The sequence below is a fragment of the Rosa rugosa genome, chromosome 2 (assembly GCF_958449725.1).
Source record: "Rosa rugosa chromosome 2, drRosRugo1.1, whole genome shotgun sequence".
Lineage (NCBI taxonomy): Eukaryota > Viridiplantae > Streptophyta > Magnoliopsida > Rosales > Rosaceae > Rosa > Rosa rugosa.
In genome coordinates, this window is record NC_084821.1 from 72,039,882 (window position 1) to 72,057,492 (window position 17,611).

General features: G+C 37.0%; 1 protein-coding gene and 1 pseudogene across 1 annotated transcript; one reads left to right on the forward strand and one right to left on the reverse strand.

Moving 5' to 3' along the window:
• Window positions 1-95: 95 nt before the first annotated feature.
• On the reverse strand, window positions 96-5,089 carry LOC133729976 (transcription initiation factor IIF subunit alpha). The gene is made up of 9 exons (XM_062157599.1): window positions 4,699-5,089; window positions 4,350-4,559; window positions 3,561-3,706; window positions 3,012-3,364; window positions 2,318-2,433; window positions 1,352-1,486; window positions 896-1,117; window positions 601-810; window positions 96-361 (listed from the first exon to the last, which is right to left on the reverse strand). The coding sequence occupies exons 1-9, from the start codon at window positions 4,867-4,869 to the stop codon at window positions 272-274; spliced, it is 1,653 nt and encodes a 550-aa protein (XP_062013583.1). The 5' UTR covers window positions 4,870-5,089; the 3' UTR covers window positions 96-271.
• Window positions 5,090-14,307: 9,218 nt separating this feature from the next.
• LOC133731476 (uncharacterized) lies at window positions 14,308-17,560 on the forward strand (annotated as a pseudogene).
• Window positions 17,561-17,611: the final 51 nt, after the last annotated feature.

A 17,611-nucleotide genomic window follows, 5' to 3' on the forward strand; every position in this document is an offset into this window, starting at 1 on the left:
TAAATGAAAAAATGAGTGCATATTTAACTATTACGGCCACAGTATTCGTGCTCATACACCCAAATTGAGAGGGAAAAAAAGGGAAAACACAAATCTACAACAGTCGAAAGACTCCTTCATTGATGATATAGCAAAATCACTGTCAAACCAGAACCAGATTATTGTACAGGGAAAATAACCATTACAATACAGGTCAGGATATTAAGTTGTAGTAGTCAAGTATAGTAATTCTTCAAAATGTTATGCTACTTCCATTGTCAAAGGAGTACAATTACTTTTCCCTCAATACAACATAGCTGATCCCGTTGTTCTTCTGTATCCTAGACATTTTCCTCAGGATTGCTGCAAAAGCATCCTTCTCCTGCAGCAAGAAGTAAGAATTAAAGTATCACATTTCTTAGTATGCAATGTATCTTCCACAGTGAACAAGATAAACTATATGGACTGTATAAACCACACCACGCCAGCGAATATATTTCTAACTCATAAAGTAATAAAATTGGCACCTATTTTATTTTCAGTGACGGTAACAGGGTGAAGGCAAATGCTGGAAAATGAATTGAACAGCAGTACAAAACATAATAAACAAAAAGACCATACCTCTTTGGATTTGAGTCGTCCGGGGAAGTTATTAACAAGATCACGTGTGGTGATGGGTGACTTTTGCATCAAAACTGCCCTAATTTCTTCCTCAGATACGGGACCTGTAGGACCACCAGATGGTGTTGAACCCGTTTTCGAGGATGCAGCACTACCTTTTGCAGGCACACTACTTTCAGAAGCAGGCTCCTCTTTGACTGATTTTTGCTCCTGATTTGAAATAATAACAATGAGTACCATTATTTGGGAGAATGGAGGTTTCAAGCTTTAAGCTGAAAGCGTCTGATATACATACATTTTCGGTCTTCACCTTCTTGGGAGGTGCACTGTTGGATGCTTTAGCGTCATCACCATTTAATTTTCTCTTTCCCTTTGCCGACTTGGAGGAAGATGGGTTTGCTTTAGCAGCAGATCCAGAAGTCCCGGGTTTAATAGGACTGTTGTCAACTGGTTCCTGTTTGGGTGCATCCTTCTGCTTTGGTGCCAGCGCTTGAGGCAAGGCAATATCATCATCCATCTATACAAACCGTAAGAAATCACTGATTAGTGAAGATAGAGCTGCGATGCAACTTTACATTGCAGAGAAGATCATCAACAGTCCTAGTTAATGCATACAACAAATACGTATATTTCAACATAGATGCTCCATCACTTTCAGAATGCATACAACAAAAAGTTATATTTCAACAAGGCAGTATAGGCTTTGAGTCAACAATGTACTAAAATCAGGCAACCAAAGTACATAACCTACATCATCATCGTCGTCGTCGTCGTCCTCTGCATCTGAATCATTCAGGCCACCACTTCGCCCAAGTAGCTTCTTCAACTCTTTTCCTGATTTGCTGAGCCCACCCTCCTCTTCATTATTATCATCATCGTCATCATCCTGCAAAAGAAGAAATCATGCACACAATGCCATCATAATGTTTTACAATGAGCCAAAACTGACAAACCACTTTGCACCCTGGATAGATATAATCCACCAGTATAGCACTATATATATGTCGGAAACATATAACAGAAATCAGAAAGCATTATAAATTTATAATATTTATGAATGATCCTCAGTTTGAAGGCCTTTTCAACATGACACGACTTGAGGAAACTAAAAGAAAACCAAAAACGCCTCGCCCAAATTGACCATGCAAGATAATGATAGGTCCCTTAATTTGATCACTGTTGATTCGTTCCATGGCATACTTTTCGAAAATGAAAGAGAAGTTAACATCAATTTGAAGCTAAACATCAAAATTGATCAGGGTTTGTTTCTAGTTAATCAGAACGGATTGTTAAAAACAAAATGCTTCTCCACTTCCCCTCCCCCACCCCTGTGCTTCTGGCTTTTTAACTTTGGATCCCAACGAGTACAAAACCAGGAACACTTTTTTTGTGGTATATTCTATCCTATCCATTACTTGTCTATGTAAATTTGTCTACTGAGACAATTTCCTTTTAACGCCACAACTTAAGGGAGCTTAGAAAACTAGGATGCTGTTATACTTGCAACAACTTCACAATCAGTTTAACGCCAAAAAAAAAAAAACTGTACATATTTTAGAAAATCAGATATAAAAAGAGGAGTGGAGAACACAAGGAAACATAATAAATACAAAAGAAACTGAAATCAGATACTTACTGAGAAGAGTGGAGCACAATGAAAAATAATGAGTGCCAAAAATAAATTCCCCTAATTAAAGGAAGAATGTGTGCGGCAAACCTGCTTAATTTCCGGAGGAGCTGGAACCTCAGGTTCGAATTCTTCTCTCTCCTCAGGATTAATACCAACAGCTTCATCATCATCGGTGAATATTTCTTCGTGCTCCCAATCATCACCTGCAACAAATGGAACAGTATAAGAAAAGAGTATGAAGAAATTTGAATATTATGTGCATACAAATTGCAGAGATGATTATCAATGGACTTCATTAGCCGCCTTTCATGCTAATTAAGAGAAGATTTCCAGAGAGAATTAGAACATACGACTCTGATATTAGTTAGCACAAGCCTTATATGGTCAAGCTGTTTTGAGTATTTTCACCATAATTTAAGGCTCCTCAGTAATCATTTATGCCTCATACATGATATGACTATAACATGGAAATGGGGGTTTTGGGCGCGGGGGAACGGGGAACTCGAATTAAGAAGTAATCTCGTATTTTACTGACAGAGATAGGTATTGTCTCCTAGCATTTTACAAGGAACATAAAAAGATTCTGAAAAGGGGTTAAAGGGCAAGCCCCCTATAAATGGATCATATTTCTTTGGTCCTCTGACCAAATTATAGTAACAAAACACAAATGTTCTGAGTTTAGCAAGAAAAACCAAATTATAGTCCAGATATCTGATTGATACAACCATGAAAGTACAAACATGATAACAACCACAATAGAAGTAACAAGGTATATGCTTACCCTTCTCACTGCTATCATCATCTAAGTCATCTTCTTCATTTCCACCTTCATCATCCTCGTCATCACCACCTTTTTTGTTGAGACCAAGTCTATTTTTCCTTGCTGTCTCTTCTTCCTCATCTTCCTCCCCTTTATCAGAGAAATTTCCCTCATCATCATCACCAGTCATTTTTTTGCGTCCCTTACCACCAGCCACACCAGTTTCCTTCTCACGAAGTGGACCAGGTTCATTAGTTCCAGATTTCATCATCCATCTTTCATATCCATCTTGAGTCTTTTTCCTATTGTTCATCTTCTCTTCTGCTTCCTCTAGAGTAAGTTGCTTATATTGTGCAACCTTGTTAAAGTTGAACCTGTGAGACATTATGTAAACAACCTTTGTTGATAAGTAAATGGAAAAATCAATCACAGCCGCAATTGATAATTACATAAAGCTTTTCTCCAAACAGAATAACGAGAAAAAGAAATTTTAAAAACCGCCTTCTTGTGAAGAATAAATGTGAGCAGCGAATTGAAAACAATTCTATCAGACATTAGGCCACCACATACCACGAACCAGCAGGAATAGCAGAAAACTCCTTTCCTTGCAACATTAATAGGTAGTAAATTGCTGACTGTGCACCTTCGAGTTGACCGTTGTACTGAGACTGGCCAGTTTCGTCCTCCAAGACCCATGGTTTGTTTTTGTGCCTCTCCTATTTAATGAAAAACTGAATGTCAAAAAATGGGATAGAAACCATAAGAAATCACAAGAACTCCAGACAATAAGGTATGAATGATGTTAGTGTCCCTATTTAAGCTACAATCTAAGTCATACAAAACCAGAGCACAAGCTATCACAATAGACAAGCAACAAATCTGAAAGCAGTAAATAACAACAGTGCAATGCAATGCAACAAACACACCACAATGCTGCTACTTTTAGTGTTACACCCATCATCATTGTCATTGTCATTGTAAGTTACACCAAGAAAATCTTCAAGTGCCATCATGAAACGGCAAAACCAAATGGGATAAAAGCATTAAAAAAATCACAAAAACTTCAGAGAATAAGGAAATGATATTAGTGTCCCTATTTAAGCTACAGTTAGTGCTAACTACTAAGTCATACAATGCACTAATCTCAAACGGAAAACGAAATCAGAGCAGAAACTATCACAATCTACAAGCTGAACGCAGCAAGCAACAACAACACAATGCAATAAAAAAACCGAAAGGCTGCTATCATTGGTGTTACTAGCATCAACATTACTAATCACAGCACCACAATCTTCAAATGCAACTTACGAAATGCCAAAAAATCAAGCAAGTAAAGCTGGCAAAGTTTGAATTGAATACCCGAGAGGCCTCAGTAGGCGGCCGAACATCCTTATATTTCTTCTGATCTTGTCCATCCTTATCCTTACTCCTTCTCGGATCCGAAAGATCCTTGCGAAGAGTCCATTTATTTTCAGCACTCTTCTTCTTCGAAAAGTTGGGCAACCCCGTCACAAACCTACCAATGAAGTAGCTCTTCTCGCTGGCAGTGCTTGCCCTCACATTATATTCCTACCACAATCACAACAACACAATCACATTACAAACCTTCAGCTCCGAAAAATCGAAAACCTTCTGCTCCGAAAATCGAACAAGTATGTGTGTATGTAAAATCAATTACAGATAGAGAGAGAGGGAGAGAGAGACGAACTCGAATCAAGCGAGTGACGACGGCGCCGCAGTCGTAGCATTTGGCTTTGTTCTCCGCCATGGTTTTGCCGCAAGCACAGCACAACGTCATGTGCTTACAGTTGCTCCCGTACAAATCAGAAGTCGATCCGCATCCGCCGCACGACGGCTTCAGCAACAAGTCCGACGACATCTTCCGATTGAGGATTAGGTCTAGGGTTTTATAAACCGGAGCTATAGGAATTTGAAGAATTCAGGTAGAGATTGAGATGATATGACGGTATTCGAACGGCGTTTAGAATTTTGTTAGAGGTTTTTTGGTTCGATTGAAGATGGACTTTCCGGCTTTGGAGATCGGAGGGAATATTCCGGCGGAGGTTTGTGATCTGCTCTGGGTCTAGAAATGGTTTGATCCCGCGCGAAGGACTATATAATGGCCATGTGTTTTTTTTTTTCCTCATCGGGTTACTATTGTTATGTTTTACCGTGGGTAAAATTGTATCAAGCAGTGTTTTTCTTTTTTACTGTCATTTTTAAAAAAAAATATCTTTTCTTTTTATTATGTTTAGTAAGTAATCAAATAATTTTGATAATAGATAGTTTTTGTTGTTGAACTGTCCATTCATTTGGAATTTGAAGGGTGTTTTAGAGTTTTGTTAGAGGTTTTTTTGTTCGATTGAAGATGGATTTTTCGGTTTAGGAGATGGAGGGAATATGTGCGGGTTGTGATCTGCTCTGGGTCTAAAAAATGATTTGATCCCATGCGAAGGTTTATATAATGGACATGTGAATGTTTTACCGTGAGTAAAAATGTGTCGAGATTTTTTTTGGAGGTATTTTGTAGTATGATTTTTTTTCATATATTTTCTTTTAGGGCTAAATACAAATTACTACCCTGTGGTTTAGGTCCAAAATCAATTCAGTCCCTGAACTTTCAATTTCATCAAAAACACCCCTGCACTTTCAATTTTGATCTAATAGGTCCAATTTGTTAGTTTTCCGACAATTGAGTTATTTAACTTGTTAATGTGGCTCATATATGGCCTATGTTTTATGATGTGGTGTCGAGGTGGTCTGCATAGTCAATTTAGGAGTGAGTCCTACTATTAAAAATAAATAGTTTTTCAACAAATAATCCAACTATAACTTGAACCTATAACAAAATATTAATGAATTGGATCTATTAGATTAAAATTGAAAGTGCAGGGGTGTTTTTGATGAAATTAGAAATCCAGGGACTGAATTGATTTTGGACATAAATCACAGGGTACTAACTAGTATTTAGCCCTTTCTTTTAATTACGATTTAGTAGATAATCATACATATTATATATGTGCATACAAAAAATGAGTGATGTTAGAACTCATTCTTCTCATATGAGTGTGATTTTTGGCATGAAAGTGTCCTATTTGAATTTAAAGGGACTTAAAGGTTTCAGCATGTATGTCAAACATATACAAGAGTGATCGAGCATTTGCATTTGAATTCTACTCTTGTACAATAAATAAATAAACAAATGGATAGATTTACCTAGTCTTCCAAATTTGCTTATCAAATATGAAATTGCGTATGTTTACTGACATATATATGTGGGCATGAGAATTGGTGTGCGTCTCACATCGACAAAGTGCTGATTCAAAAAAGCTTCTCTCTTGCAGATTTTGGAGAAGCAACAACTACCACAACTGAACCATTTTAAGTCCAAACATCTATTGGTACCTATGAAAACACATCAAGGTTTCTCACACAACGAAAACAACGGGGAACTAGAAACAGCTACAGTTATTATCACTCCATAAGGAACAATATTTAGAGATGATTTTTCGGTTCCGGTGATCTGGGATCAGGCTGCAGCTTCTGGTGGAGTATGGCAGCAGGAGGCAGGGAGGAAGTCTTCGAAACGGGCATAGAGGCTTTCGGTATTTCCGGGGGCCGGTTCGGGTATTTTCCGACCGGTTCTTGGGGTGGCGCCGCCGGTTCTGGACTCTTGGGATCGAGTGCTTCAAGGTGTGAGGCGGAGGCAGAAACGGCTTCAAGGTTTCTTATTCGGATTCAAGGATTTTAGCTTCTTGATTCAGGGTTTGGCTATTTGTTTCAGGGTTAGGGCTTCGTGCTGATAACGTGTTCTAGAGAAACTGAAATTGAGAGGAAATCGCTGTGTATTCTCATTGATAATAGGGGCCTCTTTATATAGAGGATTACAATGCATAGAGTCTGAATCATACAAGGAAAGATAATCTCTAGATTCTTCTAATTAAACCTATTACCACTAGGTCAAGTAACCTAGAGTTTGGACCAAACGCAAATTAGGGTTTTACTTGAACAAATTTAAAATTTTGACAGAATTGACTCTAGAAGATTAATAAACTTTGAGAATGAATTAAATCACAAGGATAATTGAGACATTTACAAAATGTAATTTTATTAAAAAAATTTCAAAAAAAATACCCACAACCCACTTTTCTCTCTCCCAGTTACTTTTCTCTGCAATAACCAACTTTTTTTTTTTAATATAATAATAACTTACACATGCAGAGCATGTGTGGATACATGCTAGTTTATAATTATATCAACAAGTGAAGTAATTCACTGTTTCTGTTCACTCCTTGTTCTTGCAATCACCGATAACGATCAATTGAAGACAGTGGTAAGATCGAATGATCTATTCAGTTATCAATCTTGTAGATCATGTGCTTTTTGTTTCGTTTTCAATTGATGTTTAAATAATAAAGATGTTAATAATAAGAAACTCAATGGAAGGATTTGAGTTAGACTAATTTGTCAACACTTGACTCTTTCGATTAATCCGGGTTCAGGGTGTTTACACAATGTTAGCAACAATAACAAGGGATGTTCTTTGCCATTCAAACCTCAATAGTGGCATCAAAGTCATGTTTTTCAACATGAGGCAGAGTTATTAACACATTTAGGAGGTCCTTCGCTCCTAAAACTGTAGAGGGACCCATTTGCATGCAAAACTAGATGTTAGGTGATGAAATTGCAAAAGATCCAAGATGATTGCACCATTGAAGACATAGAGTTTTATCAAGCTGTTGAGCACAGTATGAATTTATGTCTTGTTTTTATTTTTAGACTTTTTTCATTTTCAGCACTTTGACTTGTATCATTGAGAGTTGAGACATTGACTGAGTTATAATTTTTATTTTTGCAAAGCATGAAAGCACTGCATCTAGCAAAAATGCGTGTCCTGCTCCAAATCCAAAAGCTAAAGGGAAGGGAATGTGTATTGTAGCTGGTAATGTAATTGTTCTTTAAACTGTTTCATTTTAGTTGTTTTCAGTTTTTTAATGTTGAGAAAACTTTACCAGTTTATGTTATTGAATAACGAATTGTAATGGATGAAGTGTGAACATTGGAACAGCTTGTATTCTTGTAGTGCAATTTTAACTTTTAACTTAACTTTTAAGTAGTTCCGTTGATGTGTGAAGTTGTGAACTATAATGCAGAATTGCATAAGAGTGTTTCTATTGGGACCTCCAAATCTACTCACTTGACCTCACTCGATTATGAATTATTAAATGACATATATAACCTACTATAAAATGACTATTAAGGACAATAATTATACCAAAAATATATTATTTTTATTTTATGTAGACTTTCCAATTCAATAATATTAGATTGTATTCTTTATTATTTTCCTTATATATTTTCATTTTTCAATTTCACTGCATGCTCATTAAAGCATTCATATATATTTAATAAGAATTAAAAATATGATTAAGATCATGTGACATAAAAATGTATGATATATATATTGAACGCATATTGGTGAGGGAAAACAAAATAAATTATATTATAATTTATGACCTAAATCTAAGTCTGTCCATTATGTTTGCAAAAAAAAAAAAAAGGGCTAGTAGTTAAAAAAAATTAAAAAAAATTTAAATAATTAATCATGAGGTACAAAAAGTAGAGAAAATAAATAAACATTAAGAAAAAATGATTTCTTCATTTTTTTTAACAACTAAAATACGAAAAAAAAAACCACATAATAATTCATGTTATTTTCTTATTGATTAGAAATTAATTTTTTGAAACTCAATACCTTGCGTTTGATTTTTTTTTTTATTGGAAAAGAGATTTATGCATGTTGTTGGATTAAGGTATGTATATGTAGTTAAAATTTATAGGGTAATTAAATCATTGAAATGACTAAGTGTTTTATTTTAAAGATAATAATTTGTTTATGAGGGAAGTTATTTGAGGAACTTTAGTAAGGCTTAGTGAGTAAATTTAGTATTTGAAAACTTAATAGAAGGTGTAAAAAGCATAGAGGTCAAGTGAGTAAATTTGGAGGTTCCAATAGAAAAGTTCATTGCAGAATTGGACTGCTTGTGCAGTTGTGCTTGTGTAGTTGTGCTTGTGTATTTTTGTTAATGACTTAGTGATGTTCATATTGGCTACTTGGTTGCCTTGTTATGCAGCTGTGCACTGTGCTTGTGTATTTTTACTTTGTAACGCATAATTGCATCCTGCCTTAAATCCTTTAATGCCTTTTTTTTTTTGCTTCAGTGGCAGCTTGTTAATCGTTAGTTGTTACTTTGTTAGTGACTTGGTGTTGTTCTTTTATTGCTTGACTTATTGAACCAGATCAGCCTTGATGGATTATGGAATGATGGAATGTTGTATATTATTTCTTGCTTATTCTCTTTGAAATGGTCATTTGATTCATATTTAATAATTCATAGGGTTGGAATTATGGAATTGTTCATTTGGCAAATGTGTAGAGTTGTAGATCTGAAAGCTTTCAGTTTGCAAACTCATAAAATTTCCCAGTTTGTAAACTGTAAAAGTTTTTTTTTTTATTTGTTCAATCTCGGATTTGGGTCCGGGTCCAGGCCCAGCCTGAAACCGATCGGATTTGGTATTGTCAGTATCAAATCTCAAAATGTCCCATACCGACCTATACCGAGACAAGTTTTTGGGATTGGGTTCAGTCTCACCTAAATTCTGGCCCATTTCGACCCGTGGCCAGGCCTAGTTTTTGGGGTTTTTCATTGTAATTGTCGCTTCGTCTTTACATGCCGTTTGGGTTACTCTCGTTAAGGGCCATTGGATTTTCTCGCTCTTCTCTCACATTTACTCTCGTTAAGGCCCATTGGATTTTCTCGCTCTTCTCTCACATTCTTGAAGAACCCGGCCTAAACCTGCGTCGCCACCGTCATGGATCCCAAGGTTCTGGCACTCAGAACCAAGAGCTTCAAACTCATCCATGGCATCAAGAAGCTGCGGGTAGCTGAGCGCCAGTTTGAGGCCGCCAATGACATGGTCATCCGGGGATTAGATATGTCCATTAACCCCAACTCCGTGCCGACTCGTCTCTCAGGTTCAATTTCTCTCCTCCAAAGGGAATGCTCCGATTTGATGAATTATGCTTCGAAGTACTGCAACATCTACAACGTGCCGTTCAATCCGAGTTGCAAGGGATGGAGCGATATGCGACATGGCTACTCGGCCAGGGCGTTCAAAGCGGTGTCGGCGTTGTTGTTGCTGAAGCCGTTGCCTCGAACGGCGGTGCTCAGAACGGCGTCGTCTCAGCTTCAAGTGATGGATCTCCCACTCCCAATCTCTCACAGCAAAGCGGCGACGTTGGCGACGGCGGCTGGAAGAGGGCGGGCTTGTGCCAATAACCTCACTGTGTTCATCGATTGTGCTTTGGCAATTACAGCCGTGGTCCTTCTCGTCAAGTCTGCAGAAATGATTTCTGGGAAAGACATTGGTAAACCCTAACCCTAATTTCTGGTTGTTTTGTTTATTTGCAATGCGAAAGATGTAGGCTAATATTATAATGGTGAAAGATTTAGATGCGTTTGCTTTTTGGGTTTGCTTTTGTTCTGTTTCCTTTTGAGAAATACTAAATCTTCTTCACGTGTTGAGGATCATCATCTATCTGGTTTTTGCTTTGCTCTAATGTGTTGTGTGCTTTTTGGGTTTGCTTCTTTTTTCTTCTTCTTCTTTGTTTCTGTTTCCTTTTGAGAAATACTAAATCTTGTTCACGTGGTGAGGATCATCATCTATCTGGTTTTTGCTTTGCTCTAATGTGTTGTGTGCTTCTATATAAAGAATTGCATTTTATCTAACAATTGTTTTGTATTAAAATGTTAATGATAAACCAATTTTACCTTCTCTTTGCAGTTGCAATCGCCAAGCAGACGGGCGCCCTCAAGGAGTTGGTCACCGCTGCTACTCAAAGCATGCTCCCCATGACAGGTTGACCGTTGACGTACTGATATTTTGTATAGGGAATAGCTAGATCAGCTTTAGTAAGCATTGAGATTTTAGCTATGATGCACGGAAACGCGAAATTGCCGGTGTATCTGGTATCGATTCGGGAAACGGGTACGAAACGGCTCGGAAACGCGTATCCTGATTTGGAAACGGTTTGGATACGTCCGTATCCTAAGCGGAAACGTAAGAATGTAAATAAATCGGAAACGTGGGGGTAATACGGACTTTTTACTATGCAAAAATTGAAAAAAAAAAAAAACAAAAAAACAAAAAATCAAAAGACCTAGATCGAGAGAGAGAGAGAGACGCGACCTAATCTCACTATCTCAGCCGCTTCATCGTTTCTCTTCTGCAAAAGACGAGACCCAGATCGAGCGTTTCTCTTCTGGCTTCGTCGTTCCTCTTCTGCTCTTCTTCGCAAGTCGGAATCTTTTCTGCTCAAGACTATGGGCTAGCTAGTTCTTATCCTCTTTGCTTTTCTCGATCGATCTGTTTATTGTTGATTTGATTCTAATGGCCAGGTCCCTTGCCTCCATTACATATATTCTAATGGCTCCTTTCCTTCTTGGCCCATCGATTACCAGCATAGCCATTATCTTTGGTTTCAATCTAGTTGAATCTCCAGCTTCCATTTCTATAGTATTTAGATATTGTGGGTTTTGATCATGAAGATGAAGACCTTGAGGATGTTGTCCAAGTTGAATGAAGTTGATGGTTGTTAACTTGTTATTAGTTGTATTAACCTTTTATTTGAACCTTTGGATTGATAATGATAAACTAGTACTTTGTTTATGTTTCATATTTTTTTTCTTCTAATTATATATATATATATATATATATATATATATATATATATATATATATATATATATTAATTGCCGTTTCCTTCACGTACCCGTTTCTTATTACATTTAAGATTTGTCGAGGATATTATTCAGGACGTTCTCTACGAGGATATGTGTCATTGTTCTTATGTAGCTCGGGGTTCAGGTTTTATGTTCCCCCCCCGATGCAAAATTTTACTACTATTACTATAATAAATGGAACCGGGCGTGGGGCTGCGCCTCCCAGCTAGGCTGGGTTCCAAACCCCTATTCAAAAAAAAAAAAAAAATTTGTCGTTTCCACGTATCCGATTGTATCGTATCCGGGTACTCGTACCCGTATCGGTGCTTCTTAGGATTTTAGAATATTGATGAGATTCAATGGTAAATGATGGATGGTTATTATCTGTTTGTTTTTTTTTTTCTCTTTTTTTGGCAAATACTTTGATATTAATGGTGAGGAAGAGACCTATGCTCATAGTTTTCATTCCTGTCGGTGTAATTGGGCCTCTTGGTTGTCTCTGGATCAGTTTCCCACATTCCCCAAATTGCTGATTTTGGAGCCTCAAAACATCAATCAAGTTCAAAAGACTGGATTTTTGTTTTATTTTTACTTTCATTTCTGGAATTAGTATTTGGGGTCTTAGGGTTCTTATTGCTTATTTGTCAAAGTGGGTTGTGATTATACCTTTTCATATTAGAGTTACTTGAGCTTCAATTTTGGGGCCGTTTAGCTTCCTTTGGCTGTCAGACTGTTAAATTTCATTTAATTCGTATTAGTTTTTTTTTTTTTTTTTTTTTTATAATTAAAATAGAGGATTAGGCGATATTAGCCCCTCGTTAGAGGTCATTGCGCAAGGCGCCTACCCTCCCCAAAATAGAGAGGGGACCACTACACCCGGGAACCCACCCCCCGTCCCTCTATTTTATTTTAATTCGTATTAGTTAAGCTTCTATATAATCATATTGGGGGCAGTTTCTGTATGTTCCTTATTTTAGGTGAAGGGTTTTTGGTTAAGACAGCTCTCATAACCCTTTGTTTTTTGGCATAATGCTCAATTGCAGCTGACTCTGTTTTACCACACATCAGAATTTTACTGGCATTATGATATTAGATATACTGAGCTGCGATTACCTGCATTTGGACTCTAGAATAATTAATAGTGGTCTGTCTCTAAGGAGCATTATGATATTGGATATACTGAGCTGTAATTTCAGCATTTGGAGTCTAGAAGAATTCAGTGGTTGGTCTCTTAACTTCATAGAGCTGCAATGTGAAACAGGAAACTGATACGTAGTGAAACTGATCGAGTTGCAATTGTCTCATCACAGTTGGAATTTCTTTGTAATGCCATAGTTTGTAGTCAAATTATGTGTCATTCATGCTAGAAATAGTAAAGTGAAAGGTACACATTGATTGCAGTCTATTAAAATGTAGTATATATATTCTGGTGCAAAGTTAGTATATTCTGGTACATATTGATTGCAGTCTTACAATTTAGTATATTCTGGTACAAACCTTTAGTATATTCTGGTGTCTCATCACAATTTAATGTATTCCTGTACACATTGGTTTATTCTGTTTATTATTGTAATTATCATACATATTGATTGTATGAAGTATGATGACTTTACAAAAGATATTACAGGAAAACAATACAATTTCAAACGAAATAATTAATTAATAGATTGAAACATTCAATAGGCATGCAATCATGCTGTTTCGTTCTGTAAATGATGCATAAAACGCATCTACACATTGCTGCTGTAAAACTAACTCAAGGAAAGAAGCTATTGAATTTTTCTTTTTTTTCCTCCTCTAAACCTCATTTATTGAAACAACGGTGGTTCAACTATAAAAAGTCGCCTCGTCTTCAACCTCCTTCGCCATGCATTAGTGAGAGGGGGTTTGCAAAAACTGACGGCTCAACTCGATCACACAATGAACTTTATTGTGTTGTAGAAAGTTTCATTTTGCGGGAGGAGCAGTTGGAAGTTGAAAGAGGCGGGAAAAATCTGAATTTGAATGGAATGGGCCCAAAAATGGAGGGGAAATGACGATTGAATTTGGCCTGATTCTTTCAATCAGGCTGGGCCGAAGAAGCAGAAAAAATCTGGAAAGCGAGGTTTCTTGGTGCGCAAACACGTTGGTGGTGCTCTGATCAGTTATACGCAAATAGTTCAAAACATCTGATAAGGAGAATAAAATCAAATTGGAAGGCAAGAGGCTGTTGGAGTGGAAAAGCCTTCTCTTAATATACAATATGGTTGATCCTATTGATCTTCTGTAACCTAGCCATTTTCCTCATCATTTCCACTAAAGGAACCTTCTCCTACACAATAAAACCGAAGCATGAACTATTATTTGAACATTAATTGCTATCTGAACATTTTACCAAGTACATATTAGTCATCATACACGTTGGAGCTAGCATGAAGTACATGCAGTCACTTTTGCCATGTCTATGTTGGTTTCAATGAAATACAGGTTAAGGTTGCGGAGGCCGGATGGCCATCAAATAGTGATGCCAATGAAATTGGTGCAAAGTCTAGAGAATGCTGCTATCTAGTATCTACAATGGGAATTTGTTGAGGGGGCAATTGGCAAATGAAGGTACACCTTTGAAGCCTAGTCTAGAAGTCTATCTGTTAGCTCTTTTCAATGAGAGTATGAAGCCTGGACCAAATTCAGAGAGTAAATTTGGTCTCTATCAACCAAATGGAACTAGAACTCTGTCATATAGTAACAAAGGTGCAAAACAATCCTCACTTTTACCACAGATCCCAGGAAACGGTCTGAGAAGATAAATAGATGGGGGCTTTGGGGCGGAATCAGATTCAGTTGTAGCATGATAGCTTAAGCCCAATCCGGTATTCACTTCAATTTTCAATACAAGCAGTGAAGAGGTCTTTTACACTTGAACTTATAGACAAGTCTACTTTATCAAGGTTTGTGATGAATCAAGACAGCTCGGTTGTATATTTTACTTGGAAAGCAAGCAACTTTCAGTGGGGTGGTGTGGTGGCACTTCAACAAAGCACTTGCGACGGGAATGGGATCTGTGGTCCTTATGGAAGTTGTGGCTCCAAAGGCCCTAGTTGTGTGTGTTTGAAAGGATTTGCTCCCAAGTCACCAGAGGAATGGCAGATACTCACTGGACCGGAGGCTATGTGTGAGAATGGGACTTGGATTTTAAGAATGGAGATGGCTTTGGTAGGTACAATGGATTGAAGTTGCCAGATAATTAGTTCTTGTTTGCAAACAGCCAAACAGGAGTTTGAGCCTCAAGGAATGTAAGGCAGTGTTTGAAGAACTGTTCTTGTATGGCTTATACTAGGATTGCTATACATGCAAGAGGGGCAGACTGTGTTGTACGTGTGGTTTGATGAATTGGTTGATATGAGCAACTATCCGGATGGCGGGGAAGAGATTTATATTCGAATGGCAAGAACAGAACTAGGTATGTATTCTGTTGCTTCACCCTTCATATTAAGTTGCTTTAGTTTGTGCAAGTTGATACTGTGTATATGTGCATGAAATATACTAATAATTAAAGTATAGTGATTTCTCAGTTTATTGGTTGCTTACAGTCCATTGCTGATGCTAAGAAGAAAAGGCGAGTGAATATGGTTGTCAGTTGTCACCATTATCATGTCATCACTTAGTGGGATGCTTATTTTTGGTGTCATTGTCTGCATCGTTAATCGGATTAGGAAGATGAAGAGGGGAGGTATTACAGCTTATGAAATCCCTTAAAAGATTAGTCCAGTTCATTTTTTATTCTTCTGCTACTCATTAATTTTCAATGAACCAGCTGAAAGCAGAGAAAATTCATATCAAGTGCACAGTGAAGAAATGCAGGAAATAATTCTTGGGTATTTTAATCTTATATTTCTCTTTCATTGTGTTTTATCACAGAGGTCAAGGAGCTCCTAGTGAAACTCTACACCATATTTTGGTCCCTCACTGAAACTAGATTTTGAGCTTGAAATGGTCAGCCTTATGCTATTATATTACTATTTAACGCTGTAGAACTCATAAATTTGGTTATTCTCATAATTTATTATCATGTTGCTTAAAGGCTGCTGTAGGCGGTCCTGGAAATGAATTAGGAAAGCCGGTGGATGTGAATGAGGCAGCAGATCATATTTTTGGACTTGTCTTGATGAATGACTGGAGTGGTATGCTTGTTTCATGTTTCTTTCAGTTCTTGTCCTTCATGTTCTGCAGTTGGTTGTATTTGATAAGAAGTTGATTTTCACAGCTAGAGATATCCAGGCATGGGAATATATTCCCCTTGGTCCTTTCCTTGGAAAAAGTTTTGGTAAGCACTGAAAACTATTACGCTCCATTCTTAAACTCCATTGATAAAGATACAGTACTTGATAGGAACACCATGCTCAATCAAATGATTGCAAGACTTACTTTGATGTGTAAAATTTGTGAATATTACGAACTACGATATCTCCTTGGATAGTAACACTCGAAGCTCTAGAACCATTTTCCTGTGATGCTCCCAAACAGGTGTTTCTCATATCTATTTGTTTTGGTGCATATCCCCCTAATTTCGGTTTTGTGTTGTAATTATTGAAGCTGTATTTCATGGTTCTTATATGACGTGTGCTCTAAGTGCAGGACCCCCATCCATTGCCCTATCTGGCTGAAAAGATCTCCAATAATTATGACATAACATTGGAGGTACCCTCCCTGCTTGTTTCTTTCAGTTTTGTGAAGCACGTTCATAGATTCTACTTTCTTTTTCCTATGCCATTGCATTGTTGAGATGGTGATCAAACTGCCTCTTAACTGCAAGGTTCAAATTAAACCAGCTGGAGAGAAAGACTCATCTGTGGTCACAAAGAGTAATTTCAACCACTTGTAAGGATTTCCTCCCTATTTACATATTCAACAGTGTTTAGTCTTACTTGATACAACTCCTCTGGAGTAGTTTTCTTACTTAAGATTGTAGGATATTTTGTATGCATTACCAAGCTTTCTCTAGTGTTAGTCTTCCAGCAGGCATCAAAATACTTAGAACAGGATGTCAAATATTCTGCTGAAGAAAACCTATGCTTACGAACTTTTATTATTTTCCAAGTGTTTTCCTTTTGCTAATATATGTTAATTTCTGCAACTCATCTGCAGATATTGGACAGTGACTCAGCAGCTGGCACATCATACAATCAATGGTTGCAACTTAAGGCCTGGAGATCTCCTTGGAACTGGGACCATTAGTGGACCTGTACGATTTCAGTTTGTGTCTTAAATTATGAATTTAACAAATTCCTTTATTTCTCGAGTGAAATTCATATATATCTTGTATCTCCCAACAGGAGCCAGAATCTTGTGGATGCTTGCTAGAGTTGACATGGAATGGACAAAACCAGTTGTCATTAAATGGCGTTACTCGTAAATTCATTGAAGATGGAGATGAAGTCATCATTACTGGTTTTAGCAAGGTTCTTAAACTTACATATCCTTTTATAAACTCCGAGTCTCCAATATTTCTGATGCCTGATGCAAATCGTCTTTGCAAATATTACTGAAGGTTGATCTTTTAGACAAAAGAAAAACAAAGGTAAAACGAACATTAGTAAAGGATTAATATTTTGAAAACATTTTTGACAACCTGTTTTGCTCTTTAAACTGCCTGTCCCCCTATAATGATTGTCTTTGCTCTTCGTAATTTCTCTGCAAAAGGCACTTGATTTTCAGCATGTTTCCTATCTTTTTATCATGATTCATCAAGCTATTATTTTTGTAGATTTTGCTTCCATTCTCCCAAAGAAATTTATATTCTTTATTTTGGGTACTAAATTAGTTTTATTTTTTATTATCTTTAATTAATCTTTTAATTTC